Genomic DNA, 15370 nt, shown 5'->3' with positions numbered 1-15370 from the left:
CGAAGAGCTCTCTGTTCCTATGGTAATTCCTTCATTTCTTCTATAAGGCTCCCAAGGACTGCCTTCCTAACCCTTTCCCTTCCTCCTCCCCTGCGTCAAGAGCTTCAAATGTCCTTTCTGTCCTTTTCCCCTCTTTGCTGTTAACCTGGCTTCTCATGCTCCCATTGCACCTTGGCCTCTCTCTCCCTCCCTCAAGAAGACAGGAGTTGTGTAAATGCCCATCTTCCCATGCAATTCCATTTCCCCTCCTTCATCCCTCATTTTTATTTCTTTTCTTCAGACATGAAGAGAAGCTGCTCACTCTGACTTGTTCAGTTAAACACTACAGCACATGCAGGGGTTTATTCTGGGCACAAATGTAAGGTACTTCTTGTTTTCCTATTATTCAAAAAGAATTTTAAAAAAAATCCAAAACCTCCCATGTCACTGATCCATCACCATTTATACTAACCAGAATGCTGAGCTGAAAGCAGAAGCTAGTTATTCTGTGGCAATGAAGACAGAGGTATTATTATACCTTTATATTCCTACAATAATAAAGCTCCAGATATTGTCCAGGAGTAGAAATGCTACAAAACAGAGAAGGTATTTGTGAAAAATCTCTTGTTTCTTTTCCTCTCCATTGAGGCAGAGGAAGGAAGAAACTTCTACTGTTCATTAAGATCTTCTGCGGAAAGACACATGGAGCAATCTCTAGTCTGGACAAAAGAGCAAAACTGAGCATCTCTGTCCTTATTCCACAGCCTGGTCTGGAAAGCAGAAGCAGTCAACGTGACCTCCACTCACCGCTCTCAACAGGCCAATGCATCAAGTGAAAAAAGCAGTGGTATTTTTGAGGAAACTGCGGGACTGAATATTTCTGAAGGACCCCCGACTTTCAAGCTGGGCGACCAAATGGCTCATGACTTCTGCTAGCCAGGAAAGGTCACAGAAGCAGAAAGCCTGGCTTTGCTGGTACCCGCACAGCTGCCGGAAGAAAAGGAAAAACTAACCAGGATGAGAATAAAATACAAGTACCCTAGACTTGTTAAGTGCTTTGGGGAGTAATTGGGAGTGGAGCCAATGAAGTAGCATTGGGCTACTTCCCATGGTTTTCAGGGAGGCTGATGTCATCTGAATAGTGCACTGCCTCTTACACATAGCAAAATTTTACTCCGTGCCATTAGATGGGAGAATTTGTTGGGGACCACATCAAGTTTAATACTATTTATTAGCTCCCCTTGCCTTTGGTTTTGTTTAAGGCACCGTATATGTTTTTAATTGTCATTTTTAGGAGCACAGAGGCCTTTAAGCATAGGCATCCTATCCATAAAAATGCAACAGTAATACCAGCAGGAGGTTTCATTGAAACTTTGAAACTTCATCCACTCTTTTCTAATTAATTTTTTTTTCTTCGTGACTAAGAGCTTTAACAGTGCCTGCTTACAGCTGGTTTTAACTACGCTTTTTTATTTTAAAAGCTAAATTGTGAGCTTTAAAAATTCACAGTTAAACTTTTTAAAATCAACAATAAATGTATGTAAAGTTTCTGCATGACAAGTTTATTTTGGGAGGGAATGATTTTTTAAAGAACAAAAATTCTTAAATTCCCCTACCTCTTTCATTATTTTTCTGTCCATCAACTGAATTTATCCCTTTTTTAAGAAAAATGTCTCAAGTTATTTCCTTCTTCTTCTTCCACTTCAATTACATTTCCCTCCTTAATACTGTCCTCTTTCTATCTTAGGAAATGCTCATACATTTGCATTGTATTCTGTAGATCTACTACACATTTATACATTTTGTGTAACATTCTGACAAAATTGGCAATGTAAGAAATAAAAAAAGGAATGTGAATATTTAGGAGAGTATTTAATTTCTGTGACTTGGTGTAAATTACATGCAACTGGGTTTGGTTGTAGGAAGTGTAGTAAATTATGACTCTAGATAGCAATCTATACATGGTAGGTGCTCAGGACATCTACTGACCACATTTTTTCAACCTGTTGACTTTAGCCTATGTAAGTCAGCAAAGGACCAACCCCTCAGACAGACAGGCTTAAACAATGAAGAGCTCCAAAGGGCTAAACTGACTGTCTTGAAAAATTTCCACCCATAACGTAGCAATTTTAAAAAATAATTTCTACATTAAGCATTAATTTGTCAAAAATTAAAAACATAAAGATAATGCTGAATTAAAACAAAAAAGATGCAATGACTTATGATGGAAGTTAATGTAATCATAAGAGGCACAGACTAATGCGGTTACTGAAAAAGTAGTTGCGTTCATGTTATGCTTACAGCTATCACCATAACAGAACACAGGAGAATAAAAGATACAGATGAAAAAGTCCCAATTTTTCTATCTTCCCATAGTGTACATTCTTCCTAACAATGCATTTTTACAGTGTTTGCCCATTCTAGTTTGAAATGACCCATTTAATGAGGCTTCTACAATTTCTCTTATGAGATTTGTACAGTCAAATTACAGCCTACAGACCTTAGGAAACTTCTGCCATTAAGCTTGAACTTTCCTGTCGGAATTTGATCCTGTAACTGCTAGTTAATCTGGCATCAGACCAAGTAATATCCCTATCTCAGTTGGCATGAGCAACTCTCCATATTCCTGCCTTTCTGCTCCATGTCCTCTTTCACGCTGTTATTTTCTGTCAAGCTCTCGAAACCCTGTTCATAAATCAGTCTTCTCTGTCCTCTCATCACTACGGAGCTCTTCTCTGAACTCTCTCTAATCTTTCTGGTAAGCCAGCATAGAGAATAACACACCATACTCATGAGGAAGTTCAACCAAAACATGAGAGAAAGTGGGTCTATTAGCGACTGTTCATACCCCATGGCAATTTGGCCAGTGGTTGACAAGAATTCAGATGATCATAAGCACGTAGTCTTTTGAACTACTGGGACACTGACATCTTTTGATGTAGAAGTAAATAAATGAAGGTATAGAATCAAGTCTAGAGAATATCATCGTCATGGAAAATAAACGTTATTAATAGCTCAACTAACGAGTAATCTTTACTGCCAGAAGGGTAACTTACACATTTCAGAAAGCCATTACACAGAACATACACATCATATTTATTTCTACTTATTTTACAATTAAGAACTTGCCTGTAGGAAAACACAACAGAAAATGAGGGAAACAGGGAAGCAAATGACAGAATAGGCCTTCTGAAAGCTTGCAGTAATAAAAGAGGAAAGGGTACTTAATCATTAAAGAATGCATTTTAGCTGTGACTTTTTTCCTTCTGGTTTATTATTGAAATAAAACATGATCACTGAAGACATTTTTTTATGCTTGGAAAGCAGAACAGACTCAGTAAACCAAAGTATCTAGCATGCGTATTTTGTTCTTGTTTTATAAATACAAAACTATACAAAATTAAAAGTGTGACTTACAAAATTAGAAGTGTGACTTCATGTTCTGCTTTGTCAAAAAAAAAATAGCAAAACTCATAAGTAAAATCCTTCCTTGTTAATGAAATAAAATGAATTAAGTTAAGAATGTGGTAATATAACATTAGTGGTTTTCTTTTTTATCTGAACGGAAAGTAAATACTGGCTTATCTCTTTGCTCTCAGCTTCATCTTTCTATCACAAATCATCTGCCTTGTTCCCACCTGAAGAAGGTGCTCTGAGATTTGCAAAGCACATACTCTTCATGACAAATTGTGGTTATGATGAGGCTCCAACCATCTGCCAGCCTTCAATTTATCCACTGCAGGACACAAGAACTATCTTAGAGAACAGGCAAACCTTCAAAACTAACAGCTGAAAAAGGACTGACAGGGAAGTAGGTAAAACATACATACTGAAAGGTGTCACATATAGTATTCATGAAGCTTCAGTGTATATTAGAATTTCAGTTTTGGAAACAGGTTATACCGTTACATTTAAAATAAATGTTCTCAGTTATTTTCAGGGTTTAGCTTATAAAGAAATAATTCTGTTTGGATTATTTCCCAGAACACATTCGTCAAAACTTCACTTCGTTCTTAACATAAATTGAAAACAATAATATAGATATACTGTACACAGGCTTCAAAATGGCATTAAAGAGGCACATTATCAATATGTTTAAAACATTTAGAAAGCTCAGCTTAGCATCTTTCTAAGTGAATGACTACATACTTAGACTAAGTAATATCTGTTCCAATAAACTGTTGTGTGTGAAATGTTTTGAATAATAGTTAATTTATGCTGAGGTAATGACAGCGTAATATAACTGAAATCTGTGCTAATAGGAAAAAAGAAGCCCCTTCCAGCTATTTCTGTTACAATCAGCTGCAGTAATTTTCACCCCATCTCTCTCTCTCTCTCTCTCTCATATAAAATATTACTTTAAGTGCATGTTAAAATGCTTGTTGCTAATTTTAAAAATCAATAATTGGTACCTGTCATCCATATGGAGAAAAACAAAATAACCAGACAATAAAGAAGAAATTTTCATGTACAAGACCTATATTTTATATATTTCTGCAATAAAAGAGAGCAATTGCGGTTAATGATGTTCTTTTTATATCGGCAAAACATTAAACTCAGTTTGGGTAACATTCCAGGGTGTTCTGACAAAAATGCATATGAAATTTCTAATGTAGATGAGAACTGACCAAAGAATTTATTCCAAATAATACTCAAAGTAGATTGAGACACTTTTCTGGGCTATGAGTTATTTACAAACTCACCCTAGTATTCCTTTGATGAATGATTTATCTGAAATATTTATCAAATAAGTTGGTTGAAGTCTCATCAGCTAAATAAGTTATCGGCAGTTCTTCAGTTTGAATGCTCGGTGTATGGTTGGGGATGTACATTGAATGGCAGTGCTTAGCTCCGTCTGGATGCTGAGCTTTTCAATCACAAGTACAATGAATAATAAACAAATCCCAAACCTCCTAATATGTCATTTTGGACCAAAAAACCACCTGTACACCACAATTTGTTTTACTTCCAGGAACCGCGTATTTTCTTGACTATGAAAAGATTCTGAGTTCCCATAAACATATAACAGCACAGTCCAGGAATGGTCATGAACTCAGATCAGCACAGATTCACTAAAATACTGACTAACTGATCATCTCTAATACATTCATTAACTGGAGGTATCATGATCAATCATTACTCTAACTGTGGATAATTGTTTTAAGCAATGGTAGAAGGATGTTTTTAATTTGGAATCCTATGGATCAGATTATGATTTCTGACTCCTTGTCATAAATGGCTTGTGTTACTTCGGGTAGGTGCTCCCAAAAAGTTATTTCATAGTAAAATTGGATGCATAGTTAAAATGTTTCAGTTATTCTGCAGTAAACACCTTCTGAAAGCCCTTTCCCCTGAACAAGAAACACGTAAAAGAGCACACATGAATTTCAAAATAAAAGCCTATACATTGGGCAATTACTGTGTGGTAACTGACCTCATGCAATTTACACTAATTCCTTATAGAATATTCTGATTTAAGGTGTCTCCTCCTGTATTCAGTGTCTTCTGCAGGAGTCTTTACCTACAGAAATAAATATCTTACCCTCAAAAAATCCCTGTGTTTTTCTTCTTGATCTACAGAGAGCTATCATAATAAAGTGACAGCAAGTAAAAACTCTTCCTTTCCCATTTTCAGAAGAGGATAGTGAGCTCTGAAACTCACTGGAAAGACATAAAAATTATTATATCCATAGATGCTCCCAGACTGAAACATAAAAATCCATTTAGTTTTCTGTTGATATTCTCTTAACGCATACAAGACAGACTCACAGGCCAAAGAGACTACAAAATAATCAAGGTGTTTTTCCCAAACACAGTATAAATCTGGAAAAAAATTCCCTGTTTTGTATGTCTGGGAAACACAGTATTTGGGATTGAAGGAGATGTAGACTCATTGACAAAAATCAACAAGATGCAAGTACGCATTTCTTAGAGAAGAACAGAGCCCTTAGCATATAAGAAAATAATTTCTACTTTGATGACGGCTTGTACTTGAATAACTGTTCTTGCTGTACAGATTCCTTCAATTAACTTTGAAAAAAGTGGATATTGATACTGCTTGCAGCTTCCTACTTATTTCACCACTATCGACATTCATGCTTAAGCAGGACTGCTCCTAGAAAGGACGCGAAGACCATCCCTTGCACGGAGGCAATTAAGCACAACAGAACATGTAAGTGGCCAGCGCTGTGGGTACAATTCATTCAAGCAGATCCATAGGGGTGGTTTTGATATTCTTGTCACATCAAAGAAACAGCGCCCAGAAGAAAAAGATCTAACAAGTTAAAAATGAAATCAGAATAAATAAGAATAACTCCGAGTGAAAGCAAGAACAAGCACATGGTTGCAAGGGCTGGCGTTACCTTGAAAGCGTTATATAGTGCTATTAGAATAGCGTGTTAATTTTTTCCTCATAAATTTGCCAGGTTCAGCCACGAGGGAAAGGCTAGCATTCCAGCTCCCTTTGTTAAAGATATATCTATCTTGCTGAGTCTTGACAGCCCTATCATGTCAGCCCTCTGTAGTAGCAAAGAATGTTTCAGCAAGGAGGGGGGAAAAAAGGAAAGGAGAAAAAAAAAGAAGTGAAAACTGATGTGATCTACTCTGCTTCCAGTGGGCATATTTCACTATAGCAGATCCAGAGGGATGCTTTGTTATTCCTGTCAGATCAAAGAAAGAGATAACAGAAGAAAATATAAAAGGAAAAATAAAACCCAGAAATGAGGGTAACTGAAAAGCACTGCAAGACTACTGCATCATTATGACTTTTCAAATTATTTAAATATGCTAAATATCAAGTCACCACCAAAGAAATAAATATTGCATAGGCCATATGCTCTGTTAGCTGCCAGCAAAACTGTCCTACTAGGATTAGTTTATGGGCGCAGCAACCGCCTGTCAAACACTAGCAATTTTAATCATTTTTCAATTTGCTGTGTGAGTTGCGAGTATGCTCAGGTATTTTGACAGGTGGCTGCTCGGAACAAATATCTGAGCCCAGTAGCTTCACACTGCCTTGCTTTCCTATACATTTGCAATTCCTGTCGGACTGGGGGGCCGCAAGCATTTGGTGAAGATGCAGCAGTCGCAGGAGAGTCACTGTACTGCACTGCTAAGCCGTATTTGCAACTCACATAGAACACAAAGATGACACAAAGTTAGCCTAAAGCCTAGTGCAAACCAATAGCTGTGTAATATAATGTTTCACTTGATTTTTCAAAACATTTCTAATCACAAACAAGCTGAATGTCTACAAAACAGTAAATAGAGATCTGGCTACGATTTTAAACAAATAAACAGAAAACCTGAAACAGTACTTTTCTGCACACTAGGTGTGCTTTCAGTACTACACGTGATTAATCTATTATGCACTAACTGCCCACTTAATTATTTTGTGTTTAATCTACAAGGTAGTACTGAAAATAATTTTAGCTCTTCTGTTGCATTTTCTAATGACCAGTATGACTGTGCTGTTCCCTTTCAACCACAACACTTTGCATCATACAGAAACAAGTTCCTAACTTGAAAAAAACACAACTCTATTGATTTTTGAGTATCCAGATTTCCAGGTGTTTGGGAAAAATGAGGTTCCTAAAATCTATAGACATTCTGGGAGAAACCAGGGGAGGAACTATATTTTCCTAAAGAAGTGAACCAATAACATTGAAACACCATAAATAAACTACATTTCCGATATTGTTCTTTATACATTAGCATTCTCAGCATCAACCCCCTGAAGTCAGCCAAATCTGTCCAGTGGAAAGGATTTGGATTATGATGTAAACTAACAGTAAAGACAATTCCAAATAACATCTAATGTCCAATATAACTACTGTTTACATATTAAAAAGAGATACAGGCTTTGTACCAGGGATGTTCTGTCATGTTTCTCCACAGGAGAAGACTGTCATGGTAAAGTTCATTATCAATTACTGCTTTACAAGTACAAGATGAGTTAAGCTGTCATAATTTTCTCAGCCAGAGATCCTGTGCTGTCAAAGAATGTCAATTTTTAATCTGACAAAAGGAAGAAAATTATCTGTTATTCTGACCTCTAATTTCTTGACATTTTAATGCTGTAATTGCTGTGGTTAGTGCTGCAACCATGATTTCACCTGTCAAGTAAGAATGAATCAATATCCTTAAGCTGTTCTTCAAGTTTAGCTTTCACCTCACTGCTTTTACTTTAAAAAAGGAAAAATTTACAAGTGGAATACAAAAGGTTGCAATAAAAAAAACAAACAAAAGAATAATTTGGGCCCTGAAAAATGTTTATTTTGTTACACATTTTTTCCCCTCCTTATTACAATATGAAAACAATTTTGCAATGTGCAGAATAAGAGAGACCATTAGAAGTGATAGAACTGGAGAATTTCCCAATTTCTAATCATAAAAGATCTAAACAACAAAATTCAATTTTATACATTCTGCAGAGCATTGAAGTCAGGACTTTCATGTTGCCCTCATCACTACTTGAAATAAATTATAGTGATCAAATATTTTTTGTGGTATCAGAAAATTACAAAGTTGTTTGAAAAATCAAAATCAGTATGTTTAAATGAAATCAGTATATTTTACCCATCCAGTGCAGATCTTACGTTGCCAAAGAGTTATTACGGGGGCAGACATGTGATTTCATAGACTTTAGTAATCTAAAACTTAATGCTATCCCAGCATTCCGGTTTCACCCATTGTGAATTTGCAAATAGAAAACGAAGAAAGCAAGCCAGATGGAGTCTTCTACTAAATAGGTCCAAACAGAACAAAAGCACAGGATGGCCATTTTTCCAGTCTTAAACAGTAGAGAGTTCTTAGAGGGCTTCCCCATGCATGTGAGAAAGATGTAAGGAACTGCAGGGATGAGTTATCCCACCGTTTAATATATTTTTTCTCCAGCTAGAAGGCTACTGAAGTGACTCTTTTACCATTCTTCACAGAACGTTAAGAACAACATATTCCTCAGTGGCTAAGTGAGGTGCTCAAGCAAAGGGCGAAAGTGAAAGGGCCGAGGTATAGCATGAAGAGGTCACGGGGATCTGCCTTTTTAAATGATGTCTTTCAATCAGCTCAGACCTAAATGGGAGGGTTTTTTATTTGGAGCCTTATTTCACTGGACAGGTTCTGCTGGGACTCAGCTCAATATGAAATTAGTTACGGCCACAGTTTAAGGAGGCTACTGCCGTATTTGAGCCCATTGGTCTGATAATGGCTGCTGCCAATAAGGTTGTATTGATTGGCTTATTTTACAGCCATTTATTGAGAACATTCACCGTCTTCTGTGGGATAGAACAAAAACGTTTCTGTTTATTTAGAAAATAAACATCAAGAGCATTTGGATACTGAGAGATGCATTTTCCTGGATAACTGCAAAGCTCAATTAATTTTAAATTGCAGTGTTTCTAAGTTAAGATGCCAGACACTACCACCTGCCACCGTAAAACATACGAACAATTGTTATCGCTATTTTTAAAGGTGCTAGTGTTCCTATCATTACATTTCTGTATTTATAAGTGGTCTTCAGAGGCTTTTAAAAGATCTTTTTGCTTTTAATTTATTTTTCTGGAATATCTACTAAAAGCCAGAATTAAGTTAAAAAAAAAAAAGCCAATAAAACAATTTATATAGAACATATATACCTGTAACAGAAACATGACATCCAAATACCTGATCTACTAGATCATCAAGACGTCAAATGCTTTACTACTGGCCAGAGAATGTCTGCTAGTTTCATAAATAGAGCTCAGGGAAACAGAATAAGGCTCTAAATCTGTCTATATTTGCACATGTATTGTAATTTCTGATTAAAATTTAATAAAAAGTATTTTTTAACCTTTTTATAACAAACCACAAATCACCAATGTCTGAGATCTCTTGGAGGAGAAAGCATACTATTTTTAAATGCATGCATACAACTTTATCTATATATAACAAAAATTAGGAGGATTCATTTTTTCTAGACATGTTGCCTTCTCATTGCTAACAATGAATTTTATTTACTAATCTAACTCGTGGCAATGAAGATAAAGTTGTGCTTTTAGAAGTTTATACGGCATAAATAGCCTCAGAAGAGGTTTATACGCTATTGACTGACAGGGCATGGGTTAGATGTACAAGTGAGTGAACAAAAACATCTCCATGAATTTCTTGAAATTTCTGATGACAAGTTACGCATGTAAGTAGAGCCACAGGAGAGCTGAAGAGTCTCATCATGTCATAAGATGTTAAATAAGGTGCACAGACAGACAGATAGACCTCAATCCTACAAGCTGCCCTGTGGGAGCAGACCCTTAAAGTCAAGACATAGGAGTCTGCCCATGCAAATCAGGACTGTAAGCCATGCAAATCCCTTGTATTCATGGTGCTTGACACCTGTTTTATACTTTAAAAAGCATTGCTTCTTCATATCTCCAGTTTTGTACCTTACTGACTCTTCTCGTGCTCAAAGTTTTAAATCCAGAAAACCATTATGTAGATGTTCACTTTAAATATTTGAGGCAGTGGGATCAAAGCAATTCTGGCCATTCTTAAAACTAAGCAAATACTGTTTACAAAATACAAGCTTTGGAGTGCATGGTGTGAAAATGCAGTTCTAAGAAGCTAGGGGTCTGAATGTTTTTTTAGTTCTGCTCCTCAAAAAGCACCAAATGTAACAAGATGCAACAACACACTACTAAAAAACATGCCAAAACCCAATATTTAGCTGAATACGAATGCTTTCTAGAATCTATCTCTTTCTGAAATCTGTAGATTTCTGTCTCCAAGATTGGAAAACAAACAAACAAACAAACAAACAAACAAAAAACCCCATCGCCTGGCAATGTATAAATTATTACTGTTTTGCATACAGCAGATGGCAGCTATCTGGGGGAATGGAAGATTGTGTGTACAGCTTCATCACAGCGGTACTCATCTAGCAGCTGTTGCTTCTTCACACTTTTCACCAAATTTCAATTGTTTTAGCCAATGAATGGATGATGTTAGAAAATGATCATTCAAATTAATAGTCTCACTAAAAACAAATACAGTCACTGGAAGGAAACATGTATCAGGATAGCTAGTACAATTTTTTTAAAAAATTTACTGATAAATTAAAAACATTCACTTGCATATATGCGCATGTATATATATTTCATGCATACATCTATACAAACATAAATACTTGTATGCCCAACAAATAGCAAGCATTTTCTATTTTGGTAACAATTTGATTATACTTTATGTGATTAACACAAAAGTAATCTGAATAATTGCTACTGTGACTCCAGCAAATACATTCTTTTTCAGATACATATTCTCACCAACATTATCTGACTGAAAAGGTTAGATTTTTTTTCCTATGACTGTAATGCAGTTTTTTCTTTCAGCTTTTCAGTCCCACTAAGTGAACTTAATAAAAGTAAATTATAAAAAGTAGCAGAATATATATTACAGAATACACATTACATTATAATTTCCCATATCATAACTGACCATTAAATGTATTGGTAACTTCAAGCAAACAAAATATTTTGGGACATCTGTTTTATTGCTAGTTTATTAATACTTGCTTCTGAAGTCACCCAGGGCCTAAGTTCTGAATCAAGTCACACACAACAATTTTCTCCAGCAGTGAAAGATGGAAAAAGTACCATTTCTTATGAGATGACGGCAGTTTTTAGAATGAAATGGCAGTAAACACCTACCTCCCTGAGGACAGGATCAGTGATACTGTCCAGGTTCACAGAGCCTTCATACGTTAGGTAGTGGAAAACGTTGAGTGCACGCACTGCTTCCGGTCCTCGTTGCTTGTAGCCAAATATAAGGTCAATCCACTGATGAAGTTGACATGACACAAACTCGCTTTCCAGGGCCTGCAAGTGAAATTCAGAGTTAGGAAGTAAATTCAATCTTGCAATTTCATGCTTAAATTATGTCCTACCTTTTCCTATTAACTGAGGAAACATAATGGGCATCATTACATTTCTTGTTCAGGCTTATTTGATATATTTGAAATCCTTCAAACATTAAAAAACAGAACTAATTATATTGAGAGAAACACTAAAAAGATATTCTTCTTTCCTTCATCTTTATATCATGCTAATTTTCTTCTCAGCTGCTGGGCTTCTCCTAGCTGCAAGGGTTTTAATTATTAATTTTTGGGCTTGTCAAATAAGTTAGGTAATTTGTCAAGAAAAACTGATGAAAATGGGAAAACAATTTCAAAACCCCAATCTTCCAACTCATTTTCCAACTAGTTCTAATTAAGTCTTAAATCTGAAATGGAAACTTGAGGATTAAAAAGCTGTATCGGCAAAATGAGGTTCCGAACTCCATGCGTGAATTGTGACTGATTTCTCAAAGGAGAAAAGCATTTTTCACACTCATTTTTGACATTAGGTTGGTTCACCAGAGAAAACACAGGCCGTGACTAGCTAGTTTAAAAATGGGTTCAAGGATTGCTATTCCTTTGCTCAGCATATGGAAAGAGATTAATTCTAGATGGAGGAAATGATGATAGTATTACCATTGAGCCTGATCCAACCAATGTGCCTTTATCAGACATGATTGGCTTTCTTAGTAGATAACATTGCTTGAACTGGACCTTTGAAAGCCAAAGGCATTACAGTGTTTCTCCTTACCACTCTACCAGACCACCTGTCTTAGTTTCCCATGAGCCTGTACCTGGATACACAAATCATTCTCCTACAAAGACGCATCATGTATTTAAGATGGCATCCTGGCACACTCGTTCCTTCTTTCTTAATGCTACCTTCACAGAAGAACTGTGATAAACAGGAACTTGTATTAAAATAAAGATTCATGGTTCATTGACCAAGTTTTTATATGTCTCCTTGCCCAAACTCCATCACAGTCCTGATATTGTACAGTGTCATATACCTAGTTCCCGTCAATCAGAACAAGTGCAGTTCAGTTCTCAGATCTGGGAACTAACTTCCGATTAGTTTGTTAGAAAAAAAATAAATTACAGAATCACAGAATGGGTGAGTTTGGAAGGGACCTCTGGTCCAACCCCTCTGCTCAAGCAGGGTCACCTAGAGCAGGCTGCCCAGGACTGTACCCAGATGGCTTCTGAGTATCTCCAAGGATGGAGACTCCACAACCTCTCTGGGTAACCTGTGCCAGTGCTCGGTCACCCTCACAGTAAAAAAGTGTTTCCTGATGTCCAGAGGGAACCTCCTGTGTTTCAGTTTGTGCCCATTGCCTCATGTCCTGTCACCGGGCACCACTGAAAAGAGCCTGGCTCGCTCTGAAAAAATAAAACCCAGCCTTAATACAACTTATGTAAACATCTAAGTCAAGCTTACTACTACTCACTGCATACAGGCAGAGCTGGCAGCAGTCCTTTATATTACATTATCTAACAGTTTTCATTCTCAAAGATTGTGGCTTTTTTTTTTTCCCCTTCCCCTGAGAAATCCTAATTCCTCCATTGTTTCTAGCACAGTGCCACTACTCATCACAAACGATTTCCAGCTAGGACAGTGTTTCATGTCTACCCCAGGGAAGTTCAATTTTTACAGGGGGATAAACTTTGGAAAAAATGTGTCTTCATTTTATTCATTTACATCAAAAGGAGTCTGCTTCAGAAATAATTATCAGACATTGTAGTACTGTGCCATGCACTGCCCACTGGCAGCAGCCCCCTGCCCACCACCCCACATGCAGGAATAGCCGCAGACAGGGCAAGCCACACGGCTCTGGCTCCCCGGCTAATCACACAATCATTCCTCAGACATTCTCCCTGTAATGCTCCACATAGAAGAGGAACTCTGTGCTTTGGTGGGAAACCGGACCCTTTTCTGTTGAAACCAGTGACTGCTATTTCTGAAGAAAATGGATGGGAAAGCTCAGGCTTAATAGCTGACATGTAGCTCAGTTTTCAAGGGCTTAAGTTCAGCATACCATAAGAAGCTATAAAGAAAAGTTGCAGAAAACCATATAAAAATTTGTTGTTTCCTTTTCAAAATCAGAGGCCATCATATGCAAATTGTGAGTAATATTATTTAAATAGCATTAATACTACTTAATACTAAATACTATTAAACTAATACTATTTGGTTTCAAAGCATGTCTCCCAATAAATAATTAAGAAATGCCAGATCCTTAATTATACTGTATTGTGTGCATGCAACATGATACAGTCAGCAACTACCTCATCCCATATAATCTTTTTCATAGGACTTTTACCTCATTTAGCATGCAGGATGTTAGCATGTAAGGATAAAATTAAGTATGCCATAGCAACCATAAATAAAGCATTTCCTAACTTTTAAATGCTCAATTTTTAATGTTCCTTTGTATGTAATAAAACTTAAAATAGAATTTAAAGCCTGTTGTCTTTCCAGCATCCATCTCTGACCAACTTACAGCAAGCAGCCTAACTGTTCTCTTCCTCCTCTGAACTCTGCATATTTATAAGTTTCTTTTGCATCTGTATCTATTATTTATTTATTAAAAAGTACTTAACAAAAAAAAATTGTTAGGCATTTGCTTTGGTCAAAAATAGCATTATTATTTCTAGAATACAGAGAACATTTCAGGAAAACAGCAAAACTTTTGACTATCTAAATGTGGGACAGTAAATTTGAAAAAATAAATGCTTGGGTCAAAAGAGCATATTTCACCCATTATCTCCTCTAACATCCTCTCCCTGGTGTTAGAACCATAGAATCATAGAATAGTTTGGGTTGGAAGGGACCTTTAAAGGTCATCTAGTCCAACCCCCCCTGCAGTGAGCAGGGACATCTTCAACTAGATCAGGTTGCTCAGAGCTCCATCCACCCTGACCTTGAATGTTTCCAGGGATGGGGCATCTACCACCTCTCTGGGCAACCTGTTCCAATGTTTCCCCACCCTCACTGTAAAAAATTTCTTCCTTATAGCTAGTCTAAATCTACCCTCTTTTAGTTTAAAACCATTTCCCCTTGTGCTGTCGCTACATGCCCTGCCAAAAAGTTTGTCCCGATCTTTCTTATAAGCTCCCTTTAAGTACTGAAAGGCTGCAATAAGGTCTCCCCAGAGCCTTCTCTTCTCTAGGCTGAACAACTCCAACTCTCTCAGCCTTTCTTCATGGGGGAGGTGTTCCAGCCCTCTGATCATTTTTGTGGCCCTCCTCTGGACCTGCTCCAACAGGTCCATGTCTTTCCTGTGCTGAGGACTCCAGAGCTGGATGCAGTACTCCAGGTGGGGCCTCACGAGAGCAGAGTAGAGGGGCAGAATCACCTCCCTTGACCTGCTGGCCACGCTTCTTTTGATGCAGCCCAGGATATGGTTGGCCTTCTGGGCTGCAAATGCACATTGCCGACTCATGTCCAGCTTTTCATCCACCAGTACCCCAAGTCCTTCTCTGCAGGGCTGCTCTCAATCCCTTCATCCCCCAGCCTGTATTGAT

At 37.1% G+C, this 15370-nt stretch overlaps 1 protein-coding gene across 4 annotated transcripts in view; it reads right to left on the bottom strand.

Annotated features, from left to right (window-relative positions):
- The window catches only part of NBEA (neurobeachin), a 519980-nt gene that overhangs the window by 38483 nt on the left and 466127 nt on the right, over positions 1–15370 (bottom strand). For all 4 annotated transcript variants that reach the window (XM_050890741.1, XM_050890750.1, XM_050890767.1 and 1 more), the window contains one exon: positions 11661–11828. In XM_050890741.1, coding sequence (XP_050746698.1) covers positions 11661–11828 — 168 coding nt within the window. The remainder of the gene's footprint in view (positions 1–11660; positions 11829–15370) is intronic.

The sequence above is a fragment of the Gymnogyps californianus genome, chromosome 1 (genome assembly GCF_018139145.2).
Source record: "Gymnogyps californianus isolate 813 chromosome 1, ASM1813914v2, whole genome shotgun sequence".
NCBI classification, from domain to species: Eukaryota; Metazoa; Chordata; class Aves; order Accipitriformes; family Cathartidae; genus Gymnogyps; species Gymnogyps californianus.
The sequence above is the reverse complement of the archived record's forward strand: the minus strand, read 5'-3'. Positions and strand labels throughout refer to the sequence as shown.